A 27034-nucleotide genomic window follows, 5' to 3' on the forward strand; every position below is an offset into this window, starting at 1 on the left:
AATTTATTAATTTGAATCTGATATATTTTTACCACAACTACAAAAATGTCCTATGAGCACATCTACTCCTCGTCCTCACTGAAACAGACAGAATCGGTAATTGTCTCGTGCACGCACGCATGCCCTTATATGGGTTTCTGTAGTGTAGTGGTTATCACGTTCGCCTCACACGCGAAAGGTCCCCGGTTCGAAACCGGGCAGAAACATTTGATTCTCTGTTTGCTACTTTGCATATTTCTACACTGTAGGACTAACAACTTATTATGTAAACTTAAAGAATTACAGTTGTAATTTTTGGTCCCTACATTCTCTCAAAGACATATAAGAGACGTATAAGAGAATGTAAATACAGCTGAGTCTACACCTTACAACACTCACCAGGTTACAATGTACGCCATTTCAAATGTGTTAATATGCTCCTGATCCTAGAATTTAAGAATTACTGTATTACTGAAATTCTAAACTCAATATCAACATTTAACACTAGATGGCAGCAGTTTACTTGTGGTCAAGACCTGAAGTCCATATTCAATCTGTTCAATAGCCTCTGCCTGCTTTGAAACCTGACTGTGGGTGAAGGCATCTTTAGTAAAACATGGGCGATTTGTTTTCTGTATAACTGAGTATCATGACGTAGGAACTCAGAACTTTTATTTTATTGTTGTGCATGATGAATGTATAATGTGGAGAACTTCTCCCTTGACTTCCCATATGTTAAAAAAAAAAAAAAAACCTGTATCGTACCAGAAATATAGTCAGTATACAGCAGACCTAACATACATAAAGACTGAATTGTTACATGAGTTTTTTTTTTTAAGAAACAACAAAACAACAAAGACAGCAATACATATAAAGTAGGCTACTGAGTTATAATCGAGACTTAAACATGTTTTTTGTAAATATTTTACGTTATTGAAAAAATATATAGACAATGAAATAACACAGGCCCAAGTTTAATTTTCACTTTTTCACCTCCATTATAACTCATAGTTTTAGTTAATAATGTCCCCCTAGCTGTAGAATACTGACTCTAGTAGCTGAACATGTAAAGAGAAGGTGAGGGTGGACCGCCTATTCGTTGTGACGCAACCCAGGGTCCTGGCCGGAGCGCAACTTCAGGCTCCAAACTGGCACTCAGGCTTCTAGCGCTTAATGCTTCCACTACGCCCTCCCTAAGAGACCGTTGTCCCGTTAATGTGGTCCTCCAGGGCTCCACAGGTGAACACAAGGGTCACACCACATCCAGCCGGAGCAGGGAGGGGGGGGGATGACTGAAAGAAGTTGGATGAGCCAGAAAATCCGGCGGTTCTGACGGTGCTGTTCCTCCTACGACAAGATGATGTCTGCTATAGAGACCGGTGCCCCTGTGTACCAACCTGCGCAGCTGCTCAACTGGGTCTACATGTCATTGCAGGACACCCAGAGCAGCGCTTTTGATGCGTTCAAAGCCGAGTCGGACACCTCTCTTCAGGACATGAACAATTCCAAGCGCAGCGCAGCTGATCTGAGCTCCAACTATCTCAACAACTTCTTTCATCTGAGGAGTGAGGTAGAATTCATGTGATGTTACACTGTCCTATATGCACATATAGTTCATATTGCATGGCAGTTTGGCTACATTAAGATTTGTATTTTTTTTTTTTTTTTTTTTTTGCTACATATCAAACATCTCTCTCCATGGCTGTGAATATTATACCCACATATTTCACACTCCAGGTTATTTTTGTTGCCCATACAGTAAACCTCACCTGCATGCCTCCATTGGGTCACGCTGTGGTTGAGTGGGTCGTATATGAATATGTGTTTTGTACCCTGGTATAGTGCCTGAGTGTGTGCAAACTGTTCTGGTGTCAGTGTGCAGCTGGTGGGGGAATGGCAGGTTGAGAAAGAACCTCTCACAAGATTTTAAAAATGTGAGGGTTCACCCTGGCTGGCCTCTGCTTGGTCAGATATATATGCAGCCCTCACTCAGTGGGGGTTGGTGTTGCTTCATTTAATACTGACCCATTCAGGGAAAGTAGGAAAATGGAAATAGAGCATTAAAAAGTACGTTTTTGTTTATGTATTAGCATTAAAATTCACCACTTTAACTTGGAAAAAGACCCACTGTCTTTAAAAATGAAACTATTCAAATGATTCGCTGTAACACCACACATGCCACAGATATGCAGTGGCTGGATGTCTCATGCAGAACATTACCCACTGCGATGCACAAGTGCATCTGATCACAATTCCCTTTCTGTGAGGCTTTCAGAGTAAACAGCCAGTGTCTGCAGGCTGTTCTTCATGTTTGCCCTGTGGTGCCATAGCACCCATCTCCTCCAGAGACACAATGATGCTGATTGTATGGTGCCAATAGGACCAGTTGGAAGAATGCACGACAAAGACAGTTTGTTCCGACGAGGAAACGGACACTATTGGTGTGCAGAGTAAATGCAGTAAAGGAAGCACATCTGCAGAAATGAAATAATGTCGGCCACTGTCAGAGAGACAAACAGGAGAATCAATCAGGGTGATGGACTGACATGCCGGCTGAGATGCTCTTTCATTGTACAGTAGAGTCGCAACAGTGTTCGTCTGTGTCTTTGTGAAATAAGAGATACTTTTGTGTAGAGCCTAAAAGATAAGACGTTGATTAGTTGCTCAACAGAAAATTAATCAACAACAATTCTGATCATCTTTGAAGTCTTTTATCAAAGAAAACCACCTTATGTTTACCATTACCAGAACATGCTGCTTTTTCCTTCATATCACTGTAAATTGAATATCTCCTGGTTTTAGACTGTTGGTTGGACAAAACAACCTTTTTGAGAACCTCACTTTAGTCTATGGGAACTCGTAATGGCCATGTTTTACTAAAAAAGGGATTCACCAACAGATTAATGAAATGAATGAAAATACATGTTAGCTGCAGCCTTGCTCTAGTGTATGAAGGTATCTGCTGTGTACTTCAACCTTTACATCCACATGATTCCATTGCCAAAATTTTGTCATCTTGGTCTACATTTTTCTCTGACAGGCCTTGAACAACAATTTCTACAAAAGCTCCTCGCCTTACGGGTCCCTCAACAATATCGTGGACGGCCTGAGCTCTCTGGCAGACCATTTCTCAGACCTCTCCCTGTCCCCTGAGACACGCAAGCCCAGCAAACGGCCGCCGCCCAACTACCTGTGCCACCTTTGCTTCAACAAAGGACACTACATCAAAGACTGCCCTCAGGTGAGCCACTCAGGGATGCCCTCAATCAGGAGCAGATCCACAAAGGCAGGCTGAAAACAGCTGTGCAGTATGAGGGCCATTAGAGCTGTCTATCAAAATGTATCAACATGTTTTGAAGAACATAAATGACGGTGACATATTTGATCTAAATCTCGGATCAAATCCACAGGTGTCATCACAGTTCTAGGCATAAATCACTCCTGTTTTATTTAATGGTATTGAATGATACATTCCAAGTTGGAATATTATGTTTTTACTCTTTTTTTCCCAGTGTGACATAGATTCCTCAGCACGTATTTGAGTTAGATGTACCACTGAAGGTTGGTAATGAGCAGCAGATGCCAGATTGGATCTCCAAGCTGGACTTAATGAAAGATGATAGGTTTCTCTGTGGAACTAGGCACGACCTCTACTCCTAACACGAAAGAAATATTACCACTGCTTTATGTGCAGCTGCAGTTCTCCATTGATCATGTTCAGAGGGAAATGCCTGACATTTGTTAGGTGTAATAGATATCATCAAATGACAGGGTGTAGCAGAAAGCAAAAATTCATATAGATGGTAAAATGTAACTTGTCAGATATGTAAAGAAGCCTATAAAGTGCAAAGCTTTGTGTGAAAGCTGCAACAGTCTCTGCTAATTCCACGGATAATAATTCTAAGTGATTGCTCACTCTGTTTAACCCCACCAGAGTGTTAAACTTCACTATGGGGGGTGAAAGAGATCAAGTAATTGGCTACAAGATTTTGAGAAAAAGATACTTATTCGCTTTCAAACTGAGAATTAGATTAGAAGATTGACACTCCCTTCTGTAAGGTAAATATGTAGCTAAAACCAGCAGTCGGTTAGCTTAGCTTAGCATAAAGATTGGAAACAGATAGTCTGGCTCTGTCCAAACGTATATAACTCCCTGTAAAACAAGTAATTGTTGGTTTTACGCTACAATTTTTATATACATTAAACAAATGAGATATAATGTGTTGATAAAGGAACTTTAGACGTGCTGGGAAGGGATTTTGTTACCTCTTGCTGGCTGTTACCCCTGTTTTCAGTCCTGATTCTAAACTAAGCTAAGCAGCTGCTGGCTCCTGCTAGCCTACATATTTACTGTATGGATATAGGAGAGCTATTAATCTTCTCATCCAACTCACAGCAAGAGAGCAAATAACCACGTTTCCCCGAAATATTTCTTCTCTGAAAGCTCATCACCTCCATCACAGAAGAAATTGGTGCAGCTCAGCAGGGAACACAAGTAGTGAAGTAATGTGAGGAATGCAGAAGAAAATAATTTGCACTGAGCTTATAGCTCTTAACATTTTCACATCTGTGCATACCTGGGAATCACTAGAAGACGCAGGAGTGACTGTTGGTTCATCAGCCTCAGAAATATACCCCCTCATCAGAGCAAACAGTGCTTTATGTAGCCTACAACCAATGCTCTAACTCTGACTTGATGTATGACCTGACCAGGGAGGAAACTGTCTTCATGCCTTGGAACACTAGTTTTTGCACAGTGTCTGAATAATAGAGCGGCATAAATTAAAGTAATGCAAAACTGCTTGTTTAAAGGCTGTTTTTTTTTATGGATGTGATATCAAACATCTTAACAGCAGCAGTGACTTTCTTTGGATCGTTTGTTGCGTGCTTCCATGGCTGATAGGTTTGTACTGGAGGAGCGGTATGGACAGGAATCAAAGAGCGTCACGGCTCAGTAAGATGAGAGAAGAAGCACACAGGAAGTGGGTGTGTGGGGCCCTTAAAAGTTTCTCTCTGGGTGGAATGGGGCCCATGTCGACTCTGAAAGTCTGCTCCTTTGATAAAGAAACACATGGCACCTCAGTGGATGCCTTAGGTGATGAAAACAATGAAAATGAAAAAGTCAAAAAGACAAGTCAGTCCATGCATTTGGGTTGCGGTCCTACTTAAAGGTATAAGATATACTATGCAGGTTGTGCTCTGCGAGTGCGCGGCAAACATCCTGTTGACATCTTAGTGGAGAGTTGGATTACTTGCTTCACCAGGAGGTTAAAACGTCAAAGGATTACTCCCAGATATTTACAATTCCTCTTTGCAGCCACGCCCCTCAAAATGTGCAAAAATCTGGAAATCATTCCTGCTGGCTGGCTCTCGCCTGCTCTCGCTCTGTGTTAGAACGATGATGTCAGATCTTATCATGTGTTGCTAATATTTCAGACCCAAAGCAATGATTACGGAGCTGTTGTCATGACAAAAGGCCTCTTAAGTTGAAGCTGAGCTGAATGTTTTTCTGAAGCTGTAACTAATGAACAAAATGCTGTTTGTTCTTGTTGGCTGGAATCTGAGGCATTTTTTTTTAGCTCTAAACAACTGAAATACACACTTCTGGTAAACTCTGACGTCTTACTATGTGCTGGATTGCAGAAAAATGACAATATTTCCAACTTGCTCTTAAATTAGTGTGTTAAGATGAAAACAATCTGTCCTCTGTACCATTTTACCAATAAACTTCTCTGAATTTCAGCCAAATGACTGAAATATGCTAGTTTAACACCTTTCACCCCTTAGCCCATTTTTAATGACCCCTTTCCAGTTAAGTAGCTGAATCCGGTTACTGTAAAGAGAATACACAAGTGACAGTGTGCTGACAGTAAATGGGTATACGGTGGGGAGGGCCTGGGCTAAATAAGGAGAGCATTGTTTCTCCAGAGGGGCTGTGGAACCAAAGGTCAGGAAGTCAGGCTGTATTGTTCATTTGGCTCTGCTTGGCTGCAGTCAACTCCGTCTTTCTCTCCGTCTGTCTGCCAGTGTGCGCAGAAGGAGCGGCCATCGGACAGTCATTTAAAGGGCCAGCGAGCAGCTGCTCAGAGATGTCTGCATCCAGAATGTGTTTTTGGAAACAGAGGGTAGCACGGGAAATGGGTGTATGTCTTTACAGTTACAGTTTAATCATGTTTGAATGGAGGGGAAAAGTCTGCTTTGATAATTACTCTGGACAGTGGAGCTCTTGATAGTTGCTAGGCTTTCAGAGGGAATTCCATTATTTATATTTGTCTTTGAAGGCTGAAACATAGATATTTTTAGTCTGAAGTTCTAACCAGAATTTCATCCCATTCTTCAACGTCCTTCGCTGTATTTAATTAAAGGAAGTTTTTACAAAGAAATAGTGTGACACATAACCCCTCTACACTTGTGATTTGTTGCTTTTGCACTTTTTTGTGTGAATTAAAAAGACAGGTTACACAGTGTTAATTAGTGAGCTTTAGGGTTTGGACAGAGCCATGCTAGTTGTTTCCAGGAGATGGGTTAGCTTAGTTTAGGATACAGACTGTAAACAGGGAGAAATGGCTAGTCTGCCTTTGTCCAAAGGTAACAAAAAACAATTACCAGCAAGCTTACAAGCTCACTAATTAACATTTATCTTGTTTGTTTAATCTATACAAAACCAGAAAGGTAAAGAGCACAAGTTGTGGGCTTTATTGGGTTTTATGTGCTGGATTATTTATTGGCCAGGCTCCACGAGGCTGCCAGGTGAGATATAATGTTGCCTAGCATGCTTTAGACTTGCTGGTAGGCAGATTTTAAAAATATAAATAAATAAAAATAAATTTGGACAGAGCCAGGCTAGCTGTTCCCCGTGTTTACAGGCTGTACATTAAACTAAGCTAAAAGTCTCCTGGTCGCAGCTTAATAGAAATTTTTTCTTTGTCATACTACATTACTCGTTAAAGAGTGCATTTAATCAGGATCTTTTAATGCTGTTTGATCTCAGTTCAAATACTGATAATGACATCAGTGTTGTTTTAGGACTAGACACTGTGCTTCTATCCAGGTGGAGTGATACAGTTCACAGTCGCACATGTAACTGGTGAATCTCATGCAACACTGTCTGATTACCGTTGCTTTGGTCCTTTTGTTTTCACTGCTGATAAATGTCTTATCATGTCCTCAGTTTGCTGTCTGTTGCTTTTGGCTGGATCATCTGCTGAGGAGGACGAGCAAGATAGAGGAAACCCTGGAATGTGGGGTAGATAGACTCCCTCTGATTAACAGTTGCTGTCATCTGTTCAAAGCTAATGAACATATAAGAAAAGAATGCTGTTGAGCGCAGTTTTTGTGTGGTGGCGTATTTTCAAGAGAAAAGTTGGTCAGAGATGACGGTTTTTCCAGTTTCAAGAGAAACTGAGAAGTTTCTGTGGCTTTAAATGCATACTATTAAATAGTGTCCTCTCTTGAGGATCAGTATTGACTTTGGAAATAGCAGTTGACAAAACCAGTTTATCTCAAAGACCATTAACTAGCCTTTCTGGAGCTCTCTATCATGTTACATGATCTTCATCAGCATATTGAGTTCATTCATTTGTTCTGAGTTGTAGATGTTGAATTTTTTTTTGAGCTAAGGTTAGAGGAAACACACACACACTGATGAGGATACAGACTTCCCTCTCTCCAGAATATACTATTGAGCCTTGGAAGCTAATGCTAACTATCCTCGCTTCCTTCAGGCCCATGCATTCTTCTGCCATTCTCCATCCACCCACCAGATGCCATCAGTCATCACTGGTTGCAATCACCTGACTCCCACACTCACCTGCCCACCTATTCCTAATTCGTCAGTCCCCGCCTCAATACTTGTACCAGCCGTTTTTCAACTGCTTCCTGCCCGATTGTCTTGATACCTAAAGCTTGTCATAACACGCCCACCGTCCTGCCTTGTTTTTGCTCTTGCTTCCTCTGTGAGTTGCTCGTACCTGTGTTTTGACTTATTGCCTGTGCGGTTTTACCTGTTCACCAGCCTTTTATCGTATAAGCTTTACTACTTTAACTTTTCATTAAAAGTCACCTAACTGCACCTGCCTGCCTGAGTGTCTACATTTGGGCCCTCCATCCTGCACTCTGTACCTGAGCCGTGGCATGAAGACTGTAAAGGTAGATAGAACATTCATTAATAGATGCTGCGTATTGCTGTTAAGGTTACTGTAAATCAACAAGAGATATGTTTCACTGCCCTCATTTTCACTGCACTTCAAAAATGCAACTTTTGTTTTCCTCGTCAGACCTCAACAGCAGTGAGCAATTATAAAGGATATGATTCAATTATTCCTCCAGTGCAACATTGACTATAACTGCACCAATTACTGGACATGACAATGAGTTTAAACTCGCTGTTGGCTTGTTAGCGACCTCCTGGGAACCAGAGAATCACTTTGACAGAACCCTCCATCCCAAAGTTTACTCCCCACACAGGAGTCAGAAGGTTTTGCTTTCTTCAATCTGGCTCAGCTGTGTTTTGAACCGAAGTTGGGAGTATTTTTCAGTTGCGTTTCTTGTTTGTCGGCCAGCCCACCTGCCCCTGTCATTCACTCACTGTGAAATGTAAAGCCAGTTTACAGCTGTGCATGTCATCAACTTGACCACAGCCAGGGCTGGAGCTCAGTCAGTGTATCGATAGATAATACTCCTATGGAAACAGCACTGTGTATGAAACAGATGCTGAGAAGCATAATGTCTGTGAATTTGTGTGTGGGTATGATTCTGCTGGTTTAATGCCTCTACATGCTCTGAACAACGGGCTTGATGGAGGCCTGAAAATCTGGAGAGCCACGTAGGAAAATAGAAAACCAATCATCTGCTCTTTGGCCTCTAGTTGTTTGTATCTAATCACATTTATTTCAGAGGGAGGGAAGGTTAATCCATTCAGTATTTCAGATGTGCCAGATTTGCAGAAAGGCTGTGCAGGGAGGATTACAGCTTCATGCTGTTAAAGGAATCATTTGATATCTGGATGCTTCTATAAGTGGAGCTTTTAGCCCTGATAAATTCTGGAAAAGAGGAAGCGCCATTGTGTAAAACAGGACATAAGTTTGCTTCCATTGCCCAGAGAGCCTCTCATATCTTGTTTCCTTGAATCACGGCTCTGTGCTTATCACTGTGGTAAAGCTGGTAGGGAGGCTTAACGTGCATTTAAACATGTTTAAATGCTGAGTTCAGCACCAATGACACAGTGAGACCAGCTGTGAACAAAACAATGGCATGTTGGTATAGTCTTACCTCCCAGCCTCATATAAAGCAACTAGAACTTAATGGTCATTGTAATCAATACACCAGTGAGTCAAAAAGTCAAATATTTTAAGAGAAGTATGGTTTATATGTATTAGCACCTGTGTGTCTGTAAAATAAAATTACACATTTATTACAAGAGCATGTATTTTCAGAATATGTTTATATATTATACTTGCTATTTAAGTCATCAGAATAGTTAGATTTCCTGTATGTGTTCAGTTATACCTACTGGTACCTTGTTATAAATGTCAACAGACAAATTTACTCTAATTCATTGCTGCATTACATTTGAAGTCTATCTTCAGCACATTTCTTTCAAACATAGAGTAACAGTTATATTTCTCACATTATGATAAAGACAGCCTTCTGAGATATAGGCCAACAACTATAATTTTCCAAGGTGTTATCTTTTAGTAGCTTGCTACAGAACCCAAAGATATTCATGTAACACTGATATAAAACAGAGAAAAGCAATAAACTCTCATATTTTGAGAAGCTAGAATCAACAAATGTTTGACATTTTTTGCATGATAAATGATTTGAGCAAATATCTGCCAACTCTTGCCAGTTAAACTAATCATTTCACCTCCCTTTGGATTCTGTAATAATTGTCTTCCATAAATAAATCTAGCTATCCTAATGCTCTATATTTAAGGGAAGTGGAAAGTCATCCATTTGTTGTTTTAGACCCTGCTGGCGGTAATTGAGTTCACAAGATAATGAAAAGTTGACACAGGAGTCTTTAAAACATAGGAGACCTACTGCAGTGAATTTGAGTCCCAGCATTAATGTGTTGTTTTGCTTTGGTAACAGCTGGGCTTCTCCCTGATGCTGTGGGGGTCTGATACAAATTAAACCCAGCAAAGGAGAGAAAGCAAGAGAGAGAGAGAGCTGTGGATTTGTTAGTGTGGAGTAATTGACCACATGGTATTCAATAGGCTTGGTGTTGCTGTGTTCTCCAGGATGAATGTCTCATGGGGGTAAAGAAGTGGGGGAGAGAGTGAATGAGGGAGAGAGAATGGAGAAGGGGGGGGGGGGATTTGGAGTAGTCCATTGTTTATCCTGATGGATTCCAGATGATGGCAGAAGGAGGCAGCCAACCTCCTGAGCCTGTCTCACCAGGCTACAAGAATCTGGGCCAAGCTTATCTGCTGCTGCCTTAAAATCTGGCTTTACATCGCTCTGTGCACTCTGGGGCTGACTAAAGTTACACAACTTAAATTATGGCTTTTGGTTTGGGTGTGTTGTAATGCACATAATAGATGAAGAAAAACTATTTATCCTCAAACCAAACAGTTTCTCACACATGGTTTCAGGCTGCAGAGATCTTCAATCAGATATGACGAATCTGATTTGGGAGAAAATAGGATGTTTGTGTCAGTTTGTATTTTTTACTGTGTGACAAAGAAAATGGGGCCAAAAGTGAAAATGTCAGAAAACAACCTTTGATGAAGCCCAGGACATCATGCCCTCACGTTTTAGCCATGCTAGTGACATGGCTCTAGGGATGGCAAGGTTGGTCTGTCAGTCATTCCTCCACTTAGGTCCAGACTGAAAAATCTCAACATTTAGGAGTGACAGTCATGGTCCCAGGAGGATGTATTGACCTCTCGAGTGACATGACTTGGATAGATTGAGATATTCATCTACCTTTCTGGATGAATTTTATTAACTGTGGTGATCCCTTATCTTTCCATGGCGCATCATTGTGGTCAGTACTTTTGGGTTATGACCAAATTCCAGTAAAACTAATCACATTCCCATCACGCTTAGCTGTACTTGGTGTTTAGTGCTTATTAGCCAAGGTTAGTATGCTAACACACTGAACTAAGATGGCAGACATGGGAAACTTTGCACCTTCTCCACATGTTAGCATTGTCACTGTGAGCACGTTAGCATGCTGACATTAGCATTTGACTCAAAGCAAACAGTGTGAAGTACAGCCATAGCATGGTTGTAGACTCTTGTTATCCTATGGCAAAGAAAAGGGGGCCACAAAGGGAAACTTTCAGTGAGAGAATGTCATGATGATAACATTGTATCATTTGACTCTCACAAAATTGTTAAGTTGCAATTAAAAAAGGAATTTGTGATTCAAGTTTTTGTCTGGTGTATAGGGTATAAATCTTACTAATCTAGCAATATTGATATTGGCCATTTTGTCCATCCCTACTTTATTATATTAGACACGTTTCCATGCTACGCCTCTCAATATATTCAAAAAGTTGAATATATTTCCAAAAGAGAACCATGAAGACAGACAATGGAGAACATTCGTAGGCGTCTTAAGGGTTAGGCTAACCCTAACCTTAACGTGTTGTGCCGTGTATGAAGGCGGCTTAATGACAGATTTGTGCATTTTTCTGCCTTCACTCAAACTTTCCTGCTTCCCACTCATCGTCAGGTCAAAAGTGTGATTTTCATGCATCGGTTGTCGGTGTCACATTTTTGAAGGGACCAGTGGAAAAGCCGGAGTGCGCTGTGCCCTTTGCTGCCCCATGGGCTCCAGACTTTAGGTAGAGTTTGTTTTGCTTGTTCTGCAGATTGAAAGCTGTTTCCTCCCTCAGGAAGATGATGCTCTGTCTACTCTCCCTGTGGGTGCTTGAGAAAGAGGGCCGGCATCAAAAGTGACCTCCCATAGTGCCTCATGGTGGCAAAATGATGTAACCACAGGCTTCAAAATGCTTCACAGTGGTCTCAACTGTTACAGACTTGGCTGTTGGAACTTCCAACATGTTTTTTTAAACAGATGTAGTCCTGGAAATGAATAAACTGAGAAGTTTTGAACCTGACATATGTTCCCGCTGTGGAATCAAAACAAGATTTGATGTGAGCTCCTCTGGTGGTGTGGACTCCGTCTTAATTTTGACTTGCCCTACTTTTTTAGCCGAGGTGCTTTTAATTTAAACCAGTCTTGTCGAGATGATTTCTTTGTGATGGGTTTTGGATTTTGTCATGTTATACAAGTGCAGAGTTCATCTGGGTTTTATTTCCTCCCTGCTCACATCTTTATGTCCTGATTGGTGGGTTGGGGCCAGCTGGGAGGGATGACTGAGAGCCTGAGGTATTTGTCCTATAGCAGGGAGGCCTCTCCCATTGGTCCCTCCACAGGCCAGGGCCTCCTTTATGGTCCGTTGGGAACACAGCTGGAGGGAGGGAGTTCATTTTTAATGGGAAAGCTGAGACTCCTTCTTTTCTGTCCAACAAATAAATTACACTGAAAAATTAGAATATATTCCAGCTTCCTTGCAATAAACCGTTAAATTCTTAAAACCTTTCTACTTCCTGACTCCTCTTCTTATTTCTACACAATCTGTCTATACCAAATAAGATAGAAAGGTTCCTTTGAAATGTGTGACTCACTCTCCCAGGACTGTAAAGATTCATTAAGCATCAAAGCAAACAATCTGTTTTGTAACACGTATTGACAGAAACCATAAATAATCATTTCATTCCTGAGACAAAGCTACTCCTTAAACTTGACTCTCTTGACCACCAACGGGGCTGCTATCACTTCCCGCTTCAAACTGGCTGCCGTCCAAAGAAACCAATTAGGTCAGTCAGTCTCCAGTTAAAGGTGTTGAGAGGCAAAAGCCAAAATGTTTGCAAAGCTGTTGAGGGTTACACACTGAGAGATGTGTCATTTCTAAGTAATGAAGTGAGCTGAAAGTGGATTGCGCATGATGTCAATAACTTCAAAACTTGTTTTCTGCTGCACATTTCTGCTCAGGCTCGACCCAAAGGCGAAGGCCTCACCCCGTATCAAGGAAAGAAGAGGTGTTTCGGAGAATACAAATGCCCTAAATGCAAGAGGAAGTGGATGAGCGGGAACTCCTGGGCCAACATGGGGCAAGAATGTATCAAGTGCCACATCAATGTTTACCCTCATAAGCAGGTAACAATATATCTGAATCACGGAAGGCATTAGTAAAAAGGATGGCTGGCAGGGGCCCCTCAGCTACGAGGGGGGCTGAGATCAAGCCCTGTTCTGACTCTAAAAATTTTGAATGGGCCTTGCTCGCTGTTTTCAGCTAAGCTGCACAGTCAAATTCAAGGCACACAACATGGCATTAACCCAGTTTATACTCTGAGGCTACAATCTGTTACAGTATATTTTGTTGTAATTTGACCCTTAAGGCCAAGGCCAAAACTAACATGTTTAACTGTGGAAATAAAATCTTGTGTAGAACAGACATATTGTTGCAGATAAACTGTTTTTAATTTTACATATATCCTAATGTTTTATTTTATCAACTATTTTAGGTAGCTGCTGATATGACAGTATCAGACTGGCAGACTGAAACATTCAATCAAAGAGGTTCATTCATTTTTTTCCCCTTTGTTCCAGCGACCTCTGGAGAAACCGGATGGGTTGGATGTGTCAGACCAGAGCAAGGAGCATCCACAACACCTGTGTGAAAAATGCAAAGTCCTCGGCTACTACTGCCGCCGCGTGCAATAACACATTCTGACGCTCATCTTCCTTCCTTCCTTTTATCGAAAAGGGACGGTGACATTTTAACGTCTAAAAACACATGGTAATATACTTTACTGTACTGTAATGCATCTAACATTTAATTCTTATGAAATATTCTCTCTGACACTGTGACTCTCAGTGTTAAGAGGCTCACTGTGGTGGAAGTTTTCTACAGTATCTCTCAGCGGAGACAAGTACATTGCATTTGCTGGGGTGCTTGCGAGTTACTCAGTTATCATTATGTGAATATTCAATTTAAGTCTTAACTATGAACCAAGAATCTTACCAACTGTGAATTAAGAAACTTTAGCTCTGTGTCTGTGTCACTCATGTCCAACACATTGGAATAAAACTCATGAGTGAGGTTTCCAGATGAAGATTCTCTTTTACATGTTTGTATATTCTAGAAATAACTTAAATGATGTTTTCTGTATAAAATATGCAACAAGTCTTTACTTAGAAGGATATGCAGTATTGATGTGTATCTGCATTATTATCTGTATTATCAGTACTGGAGGGTACATAATTTTTGAATATATTTTTAAGCCATTACTGTTTTGTTGATTATTACACTTCATGAAGGAATATATTTGCCAACTAACATTTATTCTTTATATACTATGTGCCTGCAATTATTTGTGAAAACACCTTTTGAGGTAGGGTTTTTTTTATTCCAAAGTTGTAAACCAATGCCATATGGTGGAAACGTTTTATTTCCTGACAAATGAATTTAATTATAGCACACTTTAATTTTGGCACCCAGTGCTGAGAAAGACTCACCAAGTGCTTTTTTTATGGGTCATAGGTTGGGATGTCTCATGTGCTACATGAGACAAAACAGGAATAAAAATCTAAATGTACCAAAGATAATGAAGGATTAAGTGGAAGATAGCATGTGCATGTTGCTTTAGAGGGTTTTTGTATTTTACTGAAATTGTGATAGTAAATAATTATATGGGAGAGAAATATCCTATGATTTTTAACTGTTTAAAGTGTGTGACACGCCATTTAATGTGCCTTAAGTTTGAGTAACCCATGAGATGGATCTCTTGATCTCTTAAAATGTTTTTATATTAAAATGCATTTAAACGTCACGCACCGTGTCGCAGTTTGTCTGACAATATAAGCACATAAGATCATAGTTCTAATGCATCCATGCTCCAGAAAATCCACAGGACTGTATAGCCAACAACTGATAATATCACATTCTAACTAACCCAGATGTTAAACATTTTTTAACTCTCCACAACATAAAAACAACAGAATCCGGATAGCTCTTAATATTTTTTGAGCATCTGAGTAAAATTTACTTATCAGATTTGGCCTCTCCGTTACCTTTTTATATACCACCACAGGCAGAACCTACAGCACACTAACTAACCCTCCAAAAAATGAAGCATTTCCCTGTGCGGAAGCAATTAGATTTGACATCGCAGACCTTAATTCTTCTGGACAGACCTCAGCAGAATAAATACTTAGTGGGCTAAGATCATTAGTCAACTGAAGCTGATGAGGAAAGCAGAAGGAGGCAGGGAAAAAAAAAGACAAAACACTGATCTCACTCACACAGCTGGTGATAAAAAACATTCCCTTTCACTCAATAAATGGGCACACCTTTAACTCAAACAGCTTTATTTCAGCCGGTTGTTTAAGTGCAAAACTCCTTTGGGAATTTTCCAAAATGCTCTGACATCTAAGTTCATTTAGTGTAAAAACAGATGCCAAGACAAGCTCACATAATTAGAAAATTTACTTTTATTTTTCGCAAATAAATGCCCCTCTCCAAAATCATTTAAACAAATGTTGATGAATGAATAGCTCTCAGAACCCCAAGTTCCATAACACTGCTTCACATTTTGTAGCATGACACAGCTAAGTGCGTTAGTTGTTAAAGAATTCAAGTACCAACAGAAAAACTGCGCCCTGAGTCTGAGATTATCTATTGTCGGCAGAGAGGTAGCACTCTGTGCCGTGACAGAAGAAAGAGCCTCTTTCACTCTGACTCTCACATTGACATTACAGCAGGAGATGAGACTAGGACTGTGTTCTCTGCTCGCATGGAGTCTACTTGAGCTCCCCGCAGTCTGTGATAGTGATCCTCCTGGAGGTTCGCCCAGACTGTGAACCGAAAGACTCCACTTTCTTGACCACGTCCATTCCCTCCTTCACGCTGCCAAAGACAACATGCCTGCCATCCAGCCTGAGTGAAGAAAGACGAGGTTTATTATCACTGCCACGGACAGTGAGACGATCCGTGATGAACCCAGCTGAGTTTGATTTGTGGCTTTTTGTTGGGTGATGACACTGCTTCAGCAATTATTGTGCTATTTTAGGGCCGTTTATGAATCTTCACATTTTACAGTGCTCATGCCAAAAAATTCACTGCTTCCAGCAGGAGTTTTATTCTCAGCAGGGCAAGTAAAAAAAACCCTCTGAAACAGCATTTTAACGATAACTGGACACTACTAAACCCTACTAAATATAAAAGATTCTGAAATAACAAAAGCATTGCAAATGTAGCAGATTTTTAAGGCTGGTATACCAAAGCTATTCAACTGTGTGGGATCTCTGGAACAGATACTATTTTTAATATATTATTTACTATTTTCTTTATGAGAGCGTAAGGAGCCTCTGACACACAGTTACTTGCTGATACCTGGAGTGTAAAGCCTCTGGTACTGGATTTAAGTGCTCTTCTGTTCAAATCCCTGTTAAGTTGCTACACATCCTGCACTATTATTAAAATAGACATCAATGCTCAACATAAAATAAATAAAAACTGCTTCAGAGTATTTATTATCTTTCTCCTGTGTTGTTTGACACTCACCAAACTCATACTTTTAATGTTAGCAGTGTTTGACCAGTGCACTGCCGCCACCACCACCACCAAATTCCATTCCCTGGTCACAATTAAAATCACAGGAATTCCTCCTGCTCATTGTCATTCAAAGTCCTTAGTCCTGTGGTTCTGTTTGTGATGTTTTTTTTTTTTTTTTTTGCATAATTATATGGTAATTTCATGTTTAAAATGCCATAAACAGCAGCATTTGTTATGATCTTTACTCTGAAAATCACATCTGTAGAGCACATTTTGGAGGATTAAACAAAAAAAGTTGTTTGGTGAAACAGATCATTTCCCCATTACAATATTGTATATTTTAGGTTGATTATTGTTGCATCTGTTTTTGTTCAGTTGCACAGTGTCTGCAGTTTTCCAAACAGCGAATTAAGAAAAGTTTTGTACAGATGTCTTTAAAGCCAAGTCACTGACAGACATGAACTGAATCCAAAAAAGTACAATACACTTGCTTCTGCCTCTATAATGTTATATTAGTCAGTACATACCATTCTGTTTTGGTGGTGCAGATGAAGAACTGGGAACCGTTGGTGTTGGGTCCAGCGTTGGCCATGGACAAGATTCCTGCGATGCAACAATTCAGAGTCAGTTTGATCAAAATAACAAAACATGAATGTGGATCAGGTCTTCACCTGAGCTCTAGAGAACAGAGTGATTTAAATATGCATTAAATCACAAGTCACAAATCTATACAGCAGATAAAGATGATGCAAACACCACATTCAAAACATCTATGATCATTTTTACCACACAAAGTTCATTATTGACATGTTATTTGAGCACTATTAGCACAATGCTGCCACCTGGTGGTCAAAATGAATGCAAACAATAAGGTCACTATGAGGAGCAGTATGGAACACTCATTTCCATTTAAAAATAACTAATAATAATATAATAATGTCATGTAACACCAGTATGCATTCCTTCCTTGTCTGTCATGCTTTTATTTTGGGTTCAGGACAACATGAGTTCACCAGCCTGGTTTCAAACACTTCACTGTGAACAGGAACAAGTGAAAAATACCAGCTATTATTATCATTTCGCCACAAACACTACAGCCATTCATGTACCATATATCATGCATTTCCACTATCCTGTAGCATCACACTTGTTAAATCTAATTATACTGTTGTGATTTGTTAAGTCAGCTGTCTTCTTGCTGCACCTCATGTAGCTCTGCCCTGTGCTCAAGTCCCAGAGATTCTTTATTTCATACTTGAATAACAAGCTGACTTGGTTTGAATGTATGAAGTTTGGAAAGTACATTCTGTGATAATCATGTCGCCATTTGGTTACCAGACAGACCTTTCTCGGACAACTGACCAAATTCCCAGACACTCCACATCTGGAATACATATGTCTGAAAAAACGCAGAAACAGCAGGATATAGAATAATTACCAGGTCCGGTGTGCTTGAGCTTGAAGTTCTCATCAGGAAACTTCCATCCATAGATAGACTTCCCACCAGTTCCATTGTGGTTCGTGAAATCTCCACCCTGAAAACACAAAACATGTCAACAGCACGCTGGAGAATGAAAGGACACAACAGAGAGAGGGAGAAGGAGAAGCCTACCTGGCACATGAACTGAGGGATCACCCTGTGGAAAGTTGATCCTTTGTAACCGAAACCATGCTCTCCTGTGCACAGCGCCCTGAAGTTTTCTGCGAGAGAGAGAGAGAGAGAGAGAGAGAGAGAGAGAGAGAGAGAGAGAGTTTGTGTCAGGTTCTCACTCTGGCAGGTCATGCAGGTCAGGGAACACTCAGCGATCTTTGGGGGTGGCCCACATCAAAAAAATGGACATTTCAGTTTATGGCTGTCTCGTTCTCAATGGGTACTTGGTTGGCTAAAAATCTCAACAAATCCTTTTAGGTACTGAACAAGATGCAAAGGCCTATCAACACAACAAGTACTGAAAGTTGGTACTGAATGCTGGGTTGACTCATACTAGCTGCTCGTGTTTATACAACATTTTATGTTTTGGTTTTGACCAAAATGCAGGTATTGCATCAGTAATAGTACTGAAAGATATACTGGAGATAACGTCTGCATGACTACATTCATCTACAGAAAAGAGCTGCAATTATTAGCTGACTGACCAGTCAGCAGAAAACTAATCTGCCACTATCTGAATTATCATTTGTGCAATTTTTCACACAAGAGGTCAGACATTTCTGCCCTCAGCTTCTCAAACGTGAGACTTTGCTATTGTCTGAATATATAAATAAACTGAATAATTAAGTCAGTACTTAGTCTAGTCAAAATCACAAATTAGTTTTTGTAACAGCTGTCCTGATTTGGGTGCTTTTCTTCCCCCTATCTGTACAGTGTTTTCTGTTCCACTGGCTGCCAAACAACTCCCATGCTTAACAGTTTGGAAAGGGCAGGTTCCTAAGCTTTGAATTGGTGGGGTGCCAAAACTTTTGCACATGGCACCATTTAGTGAAATAAAAAGTAAAACAGTAGGCCTTCAATGACATTTAAACATCAAAAAACAAAAGTAGTTTACTAAACTCCTGCACACAACTGTATGCCTATAAACAATCAGCCCCACCTGAATTATCATTGAAGTGTAGTACCAAGCAGCAGATAGGTTTTGTTCAGTTAAACTCTTGCATAATGATTTAAGATTGAGGTTCGTCAGGTCTGATCGGATTATTCTCTGGTTCTAACTTGTATCCCTCTGGTGGTGTTAGATATGAAGAGTATAGGAAATCATACCTGCGGTTTTTGGCACAACTTCGGCGTTGAGCTGCAAAAGAAAGAAAAAAAAAAAAACCCTGGGGTCACATGCGAACAGGTCTCTACAAAACTGTGACTCAACTACTGCCTGTAAACGTTATCAAAAGGACACTGGAGAAGATTTGGGTGAATAGTAGCTAAGAGCAAATATTAACAGACTGAAAAGCAAAAACTTTGTGGGTTTTTATCCGCTCACCTCAAAGGTTACTCTGCCCAGTGGTTCGTTGTCTGCAGCAATGTCAAAGTAAACCGTCGGGTTGTTGTTAGCAGCTGCGGGGCCGCTGCTGTACATACGTGCGGCGGTAAACGCCAGAGAACATAATTTTATCCTGTTCGATAAGAGTAACATTTTTTCTAAGCTAATGTTGCTCGGTTGTTTCGCTCAGGTGCAGCAGTGGGCTGAAAGTCACGCTTCCATATGGGAGACCAGAGACCAGGAAGTTTTTCTTACGCAACCGGAAACACGGAGGGGACAGTCAAAATCTCGCGAGGCTACACCTGATAGTCCTTGTTATTTGTGCAGAATTTTAGAATTTAGTTTAACACGTATCAGCGACGAAAAGTACTTTAGCAATTTACATACGGGGTTTCTCACGTTGCATAGACAGAGACGCAAGGCGCGCATTAAGAGGCCTATGCGTTCAAAAAACATCAGGAAGTGGTTGTAGTCTGGCTGCTTATCAACACAACCACAGGTTGTAAGAACAATAATCACAACTCAGTCAAGTTTGAACAGACAGACATATTTTTAAATTCAACGTGACTTAAACTTCCCGAAGACATTATCATATCCGATCTCCATCACAAATAAATATCCATTAACCCGCATAGAAATCACAGAAAAAGACGCTTCAGAACTGGACCGAAAATCATCACGTTTTAAAATTGTCAATAGTATTTAAGTAATTAATTGATGTTTGTCAGTGCACCCAATAGTAAATCACAAGGTAAAACTGCTAATAGAGAATTCGGCGTCTTTAATTCTCCAAAATGTATGGCCTATGAAACGGTGTTAAAGTTGTAGAGTCTGTAGCTAATTTCTAATACTGTACACTCAGTTAAATTGTATTTCATTTCTATTATTTGATGTCTTTTTGTGACCTAAATATAAAAACACATGTGGAAATAGCATGTTAATTTTCAAATTATTTTTTGTTTTTATGGAAACATATGTAGGCCTGTATGGTGCATATATTTCACACTGTGGACACTATGTTGCAAATAAGGAGTGACTCCAGGCAATGCCTCTGTTTTGTACACTGCTTGCAGATGAACCCTGATGACATAAAATATGTGCACACAGTGGCTGAATATGGGGAGTTACAATGACTAAAAAAATTGTACTTTAACACTGCATTCCACAAAAATATTGTGCTATAATCTGAGATTGACTGTCCCACTGCATTTATGGCATTGAAAGGGTTAATTCAGGAAAATGTTTGGGTGGGTGTCTGGTGCTGGTGTCTTTATGGCTACCACCTTCAGTCCTGTTGTAGCCTGAAAAAATCTGCAGAGCACAAAATATATTTTGGTTGAACCAATTTCTGCTCCATCCATTTCTGTTGCTTTGTAAGTGTACACAGAGCCACTATTTTCTCACTTATCTTTTTCATTTTGTCTTTTATTTTCTCATTTCCTCTGTGACAGATTGCATAACAACTGCTCAACATAATTCAAATGATCAGCACACTTGTCTCCCTTATTCTGTTGTGATAATTAATACAGGCTCATATCTTTTCCACATAAGGCAGAGCTGACCTTAAGCTATGTTAATCGAAAAGTGGGTGAAATTTGATACCCACAATTTACACCTTCTGCTTGGATGGGCAGCCTGTGGGAGTTAGGCTGGCTTTAATCGTCAGACTATGATGCAAGCGCACAAAAGAAAAGACCACAGTGACATACAGGTGTCATCTGAATACATATTTATTAGATAAATATTAGGTTGTCACATCATCTAACTACATACAGTTCTGCAAGACTAAAAATCACAATTAGTTCCTTTATTTTCTGACCAGTTTAGAATATGAAATGATTGTACATACAATGTACAAACATAGAGACAATGGCCACGTTGCATGAATCACCTTAGATTGTATCATTTTTCCAACTGTTCATGATATCAAAAATTGTACAAACTATGGATTTGGTTACAATCTTCAGGACCCGTCCCTCACACCGCCTTTTCTCTGACCCCACCAAGCGATTTTCTTTGTAACCTTGTTTCTTTTTTTTTTTTCTTTTTTTTTTGAAGCTTTAGCACCTCAGAGTATGCAGGTGACAGACTAGAACACTTAGGCTAAATATTACATGTAAAACATAGCTGTCCCAGCTCCCCTAACAAAAGAGGTGAAAGTATATTACAGAGGGGGGAACAAAATGCTGAGAAACCCACGGACACTAACTAACATGTTTCATTTTCCATATTCAGCCACTTCCAGTAGAGGGGTTGCAAGCTTTTTATTATTCTGAAGAAACAATGCACATTCCCAGGGAAAATGAATACATTTCTGTTCACATGTCTCTATAATCATTTACATATATACAGGCATTCTTGGCACGTTTGACCTAGCCTTGACTTCAACATCCTTTCCAGGCCAGAGCGATGAACGTGCCCTTCCTCTCTGTATTTTTTTTTAGTTTTTATTTTCCTTTTTTTGAAACAACTTCCCCCGGAAAATGGCCCTTTATTGTGATTGTGCAACTACAGATTCGGGGTGCTGCCTAATACACCAAATTGGCTCACTTTAAAGTCAGAACAAAGTATGAAATGACGATGACTTCCATGGGACTGATCAAAAGTTTCAATTCAGATAGTAAAAAAAAAGGCTAAAAATGCAGCAGTGAATTGTTAAAAAGACTTTTGATTTGATGTCTGTGTGTGACTTAAATATGAGACAACATGTCAGTGTGCTGAACTGGAACAAATAATATTTCATAAATGACGTTTAAAATAATGCTTACACAAAACCAGGGTGGTTAAATCAGCACAATGCTACAGTTGAAAGAAATTGGATTTCTAGCCTTACAGATTAATAAGAAAAAACCAGTACAAAATAATTTACCAAAAACAAAAGGGGATAAAAATGTATATGGTCTTGTGCTTTCAAAAAAGCCACATTTTTCTATAACAAAAATATAAACAATATCATGAATTTCTTTAAAATATGGTTGTGATATATCTTTAAAATACCACTGTGTATTGACAATTAGCAACAATTATGATATTCACATAGCTCACTAATTACACTGAAAGCCAGCTGATACCACATCTTTTTAAAACCATTACTGTTCAGTATCACTGATAAAATGTTAACATAAATCCATGAATAGACAACATTGATTATTTTCAATCAAATATATCTCAGCGTGAAAGAAAATATTGCTTCAAAAACAAGTTTGACGTCTGAAAGCCGCCTTGAGCGGACGCAGGGAAGGAGATGGCAGAAAAAGGTGGGACGCCTGTCTACAAACGACAAGCACGAGACAAGAGTGCACAGGAGGAAAGTGACAAGAAAGCACGATGACCTGCAGGAAATAGCTTATGAGACGCTTGAGCTGGCCTCGCCGCCACAAGGGGGCAAGACAGCTCTCGTATGCTGGTTACAAACAAAAGTCAGTGGTCAGATGGGAGTTTGGGAGCATATGTGGTTACGTTGGACGACTAATGATAAAAGGACAAACATTATCAAGATGATACAAAAATATTCACAATGATATTTACAGTACTATAGCATTTCTTAAAAAATAATACATTTGCATACTGAACAACACTCTTCTCAAAAAGTGAAATCGAAAACAAATGTGGCAAAAAGGTCTGCACCAATACTGCTTTAAAAACCACTTCTTGAACAGTAGTGATGGATAAACTGTATTTGTCCTCCCCTATATCTTTGAAATCAATATTACCTCCCATCACACCGATAGAAATGCACGCACGCACGCACACACGCACACCCACACCCACACACTCACTTGCATACACACATGCACCCAATCGCAGTCTTACACAGGACCAAGCAAACACAAATATCTCCATTCTCATCCCTCTAACTTTGGTGATGTTGAGCAGTTTCCCAAAAGATTCATGGATAGTTTAATTATGCAGCAACCAAAAAAAAAAAAAAAAAAAAAAGAGAGAGAGAAAAAGAAAAGAAAGAAAGAAACAAACAAACAAACAAAAAAACATAATACAGTATATCCAGCAAATACATGATAAATGTATTGCGGATATCAGCATTATCCCTTCAGTGTTAGTGTTAAATAAATCATACTACATCTGACAGAAATCAAAAACAAAACGTACAAATGAAAGAGCTGTGGAAACAGCAACTGATAAAAACCACACTATCTTTTTTTTTTCAACCACTTGGAACAGCACTAGACAAGGGCTTGGCACACATGCACGTTGTAGACTACTTAAACAGTACATCATTTAACAGGGAAAGAGATGCAACTTTGCAAAAACGCTGACACGAGCGACACTAGGGGCTCATGCAGAGCAGACAGCGTGGAAGTTAAGAGTTGTAGCGAGAAGCAGTAAATGCAGCAGGATCGTCACAGGAACCCCAATCTCTCATGTTGTACCTTTCGTTTCCATTTAAGTCGCTCCTCTGCACAGGTGGATGATAATTACACAGTATGTAGAAGTACGTGTATGCTATTCTTAGTTTGTAAGTTTCACTGGGGCCAAAATCTTCTCCCTTAGAGAAGTGAAAAGCTGGGGATATTTCTTTTTGACAAAAATATGTATGTATTACAATTGTAGACAAAGTGGAAACCGATCGTTCCCAATTTTTTTTTAAATGTTGGCAGAAGAACAAAATAAAAAAAAGAAAAAATGTCAAAGATAGACAAACATGGATCCAACTGATGTTTTTTCTTTCATAAAGACAAATAATTCTTTTTTTTCCTCCTTTTTTTTGCATTGCCAAAATCTCTTGTGCTTTTAAATGATGTGTGGTGGACAGAAACAGTGCAACTAACCAGACCAGTCAGGGAATGGAGCTGTGACACCAGGAAGCTGTGGCCTCTCAGATTGGAATAACAATATGGACATAACGCACACTGGCCAGATAGCGCAGGTTTTTTTTCAGTTAATTTTTCTTTTTTTTTTTCTTTTTTACAGTTAATTCCTTTTTTCTTCTCAAAAGGAAAAATAAAACATGAATAAAAAATGCTACAACACGTTTCTAATGTGCACACATACACCTGTGTGTGGCGTAAAAAAATCAACTGAGTATAGCTGCACAGTTCAAAGGTATCGCCACGGGGTGAGCATCCCGCTGTGTCTTTGAGCTTTAACCTCTTTCAGTCAATCTGCGCTGGCAAATGAAAACTGTACAAGAGGAAGAAGAGAAAGGGAGTGCATCTTTGTGTTTATCAAGTACTGAGCGACCGCCCCTGGGTTCTCAGGGTAACTGCAGGCAGTCAGAAAAGTTTATGTGTGTCTGAATTGCCTCAGTTGTTTTCGAAGAGCGATAGTAGGTCATCGTTGCTATTGCTGGGAAGGTCCGGGGGGTCCAGGTATCGACAACAGCTCATCTGGGTTAGCAAGTTCTGGAAGAAGCTGTAAAGAAGAAGAAAACTTTGGTTAGGCCTTCAAGTGAACACAGAATACCTAAGACTGGATTTCGAAAATATCTGCTGTAAGAATGGACTCACGTCTAAAGATGGCTCGGGCATGTCCGATCCTGCTTGGCTGTCCAAACTGCTGGAGGGGTTGAAGGCCAGGTCGCTGTGGGGGTGGTTGTTGGGGCCGGGCTGCTGCTGCTGCTGTTGCTGCTGCTGCTGAGGAGGTGGAGCTTGCCGTGAGGGCTGCGGAGGCCCGCTGTGGTGTAGCTGCTGCCCTGATTGGCTCCCAGGGTGTGGAGACGCATGTAAGCTCTGTTGTAATGGACCATGTGATTGGTCATTGCTGGCAGAGTGAGGTATCTGCAGAGAGAGGGGAAAAAATATTAAGACTAGGTTTGGAACTAAGTTATTTTGATTATCAGTTAATCTGTTTAATTATTCAATTAATTATCTAGGCTAACTGTCAGAAGATGGACTCCAGTCTCTGTGACTTTAGCTTGGCATGGAGCTAGCTCTCATTAGCTAGCTAAACAGCTAGAAAGAAGAAGTTACTGTCTGCCACATAGGTCTGGCATACAACCCCTGTAATTGTTATTTTTACACTTTAATGGTATGGAATATCAATCAAGATATTATGTGTTATTTAATGAGCTTTGGAGGTGCTCGTAGGTAGATTTTTTTTCACCTTTGTTTGAACAGAGCCAAGCTAGCTTCCAGTCTTTGTGCTAAGCTAAGCTGACGCCACTGCTCTAGCTTCATATTTATTAACACAGGAGTGGTATCACTGCTCTCATTCAATGCAAGAAAATGAATAGTACATAAAGCTGAAAGTGCATGTTTATTTTGTCAAGCTAAGCCTAGTAAGTAGTTGTTTCTGAGTAAGTATTAAGGGTTGTTTCCTGTGGTCATTAGCATGATAGTTCACCTTGAATCTTACACTCTAACTCAAACCTGATTAATATAGCAGCTTTTGAAAATAAAATTAGAAAGTGTCTAACAGTTTAGCAACACATAAAAACAGAGAGAAGTGACATATGCTGAAAAGTGTGATGAAAAGACAAACAAATATAAAGTTAGAGGGAAAAAAACTCACTGAGTCAGGCATGTTGTGGGAGAGTGGCTTGTCTTGGGTCATCATGCTGCTAGGCATGTCAGGTGGGTGAGACAGCTGGGGACCGTGCATGAAATCATTCATCGACGTACCACCAGGGGTGCCGTGAGGGAAGTCAAAGTTCCCGTGCCCCTGGTAACTGTTGCCTAGTGCACACACACACAAAAAAACTCTAAATACAGGGGTACATTTCTTACAGCTATTTGAAGTTTTCTGTAGAATTCTCAAGTTTTTGTAGAATGACTGACAATGTCTTTGTGTAAAGGTCTACACAGATATTGTATGTTCACGGTGTATACTACCTTGGCTGCCGTATTCACTATTGTTGCCCCCTTGCTGAGAAGGTAGTGAGGGGTACGGTGATGGTCCGGGGCCGAGCTGAGCTATCATCTCCATCACATTGGGCATGATCATCTGACTGGGACTCATTGTCTTAAACCTCTTGGCCAGTGGTCCATCTGGATCCTCCTTGATGTGGATGTCAGATTTGATGGCCACTGGCCGCCAACTACACGTTGGGTCAATGGTCACCTCCTCAAACTCAGAGCTGGTAGAATATGGATGAAATCAAATGGTTAAGACACAAGAACGCTAAGAGAAATATTATGCGAGTTACAAATTGGTTTCTTGTCTCAACCTACTTTTGGATGGCGTTCAAGATTCCCCACATGTACTGGTCCACTTCAAGTCCCTCTAACAATGCTGTTTTACTAAGGAATGAAGAGAGACAGAGCTTAAAATGCTGAGAGAGGCAGTTATGGGGATGACTCTATATTAAAACTATTAACAGGGCAAATACTGCCATGTATCTAAACTGGATAAACTTACTTGCATACAGGACATCGCCATGTCCCCCGCTCACAATTCAGTTGTAAATATGATTCCAAATCAAAACACTGTAAGAACAAGAGAACAGTCATTTTTTTTAGCCAGTAAGCTATTTTAAAATTCAGTGTCCCTGAAGGCATCAGATTGCTGACTCCAGGAGTGTTTATTTATCCCTGCAGCGCTTAC

The 27034-nt window shown here is 40.1% G+C and overlaps 3 protein-coding genes and 1 non-coding gene across 4 annotated transcripts in view; 2 read left to right on the forward strand and 2 right to left on the reverse strand.

Moving 5' to 3' along the window:
- The first annotated feature begins 133 nt into the window (after positions 1-133).
- trnav-cac (transfer RNA valine (anticodon CAC)) lies at positions 134-206 on the forward strand. Its single transcript has one exon. It is a non-coding gene; the product is annotated as a tRNA-Val (tRNA).
- A 682-nt stretch (positions 207-888) lies between these two features.
- Positions 889-14832, forward strand: LOC108899064 (zinc finger CCHC domain-containing protein 24). The gene is made up of 4 exons (XM_018699330.2): positions 889-1549; positions 3020-3220; positions 12992-13156; positions 13610-14832. The coding sequence occupies exons 1-4, from the start codon at positions 1337-1339 to the stop codon at positions 13721-13723; spliced, it is 693 nt and encodes a 230-aa protein (XP_018554846.1). The 5' UTR covers positions 889-1336; the 3' UTR covers positions 13724-14832.
- Positions 14833-15475: 643 nt separating this feature from the next.
- Positions 15476-19795, reverse strand: ppifb (peptidylprolyl isomerase Fb). Its single transcript, XM_018699325.2, has 6 exons — positions 19532-19795; positions 19315-19345; positions 18169-18257; positions 17995-18091; positions 17084-17159; positions 15476-15938 (listed from the first exon to the last, which is right to left on the reverse strand). The coding sequence occupies exons 1-6, from the start codon at positions 19682-19684 to the stop codon at positions 15803-15805; spliced, it is 582 nt and encodes a 193-aa protein (XP_018554841.1). The 5' UTR covers positions 19685-19795; the 3' UTR covers positions 15476-15802.
- Positions 19796-21245: 1450 nt separating this feature from the next.
- LOC108899030 (zinc finger MIZ domain-containing protein 1) overlaps positions 21246-27034 on the reverse strand; it is a 109611-nt gene continuing 103822 nt past the window's right edge. Inside the window, exons 18-23 of the mRNA XM_018699251.2 lie at positions 26849-26916; positions 26662-26730; positions 26323-26567; positions 26003-26166; positions 25000-25269; positions 21246-24904 (exon numbers count right to left, since the gene is read on the reverse strand). Coding sequence (XP_018554767.2) covers positions 24833-24904; positions 25000-25269; positions 26003-26166; positions 26323-26567; positions 26662-26730; positions 26849-26916 — 888 coding nt within the window. The 3' untranslated portion in view covers positions 21246-24832. The remainder of the gene's footprint in view (positions 24905-24999; positions 25270-26002; positions 26167-26322; positions 26568-26661; positions 26731-26848; positions 26917-27034) is intronic.

This window comes from Lates calcarifer, linkage group LG23 (genome assembly GCF_001640805.2).
Source record: "Lates calcarifer isolate ASB-BC8 linkage group LG23, TLL_Latcal_v3, whole genome shotgun sequence".
Taxonomy (NCBI): Eukaryota; Metazoa; Chordata; class Actinopteri; family Centropomidae; genus Lates; species Lates calcarifer.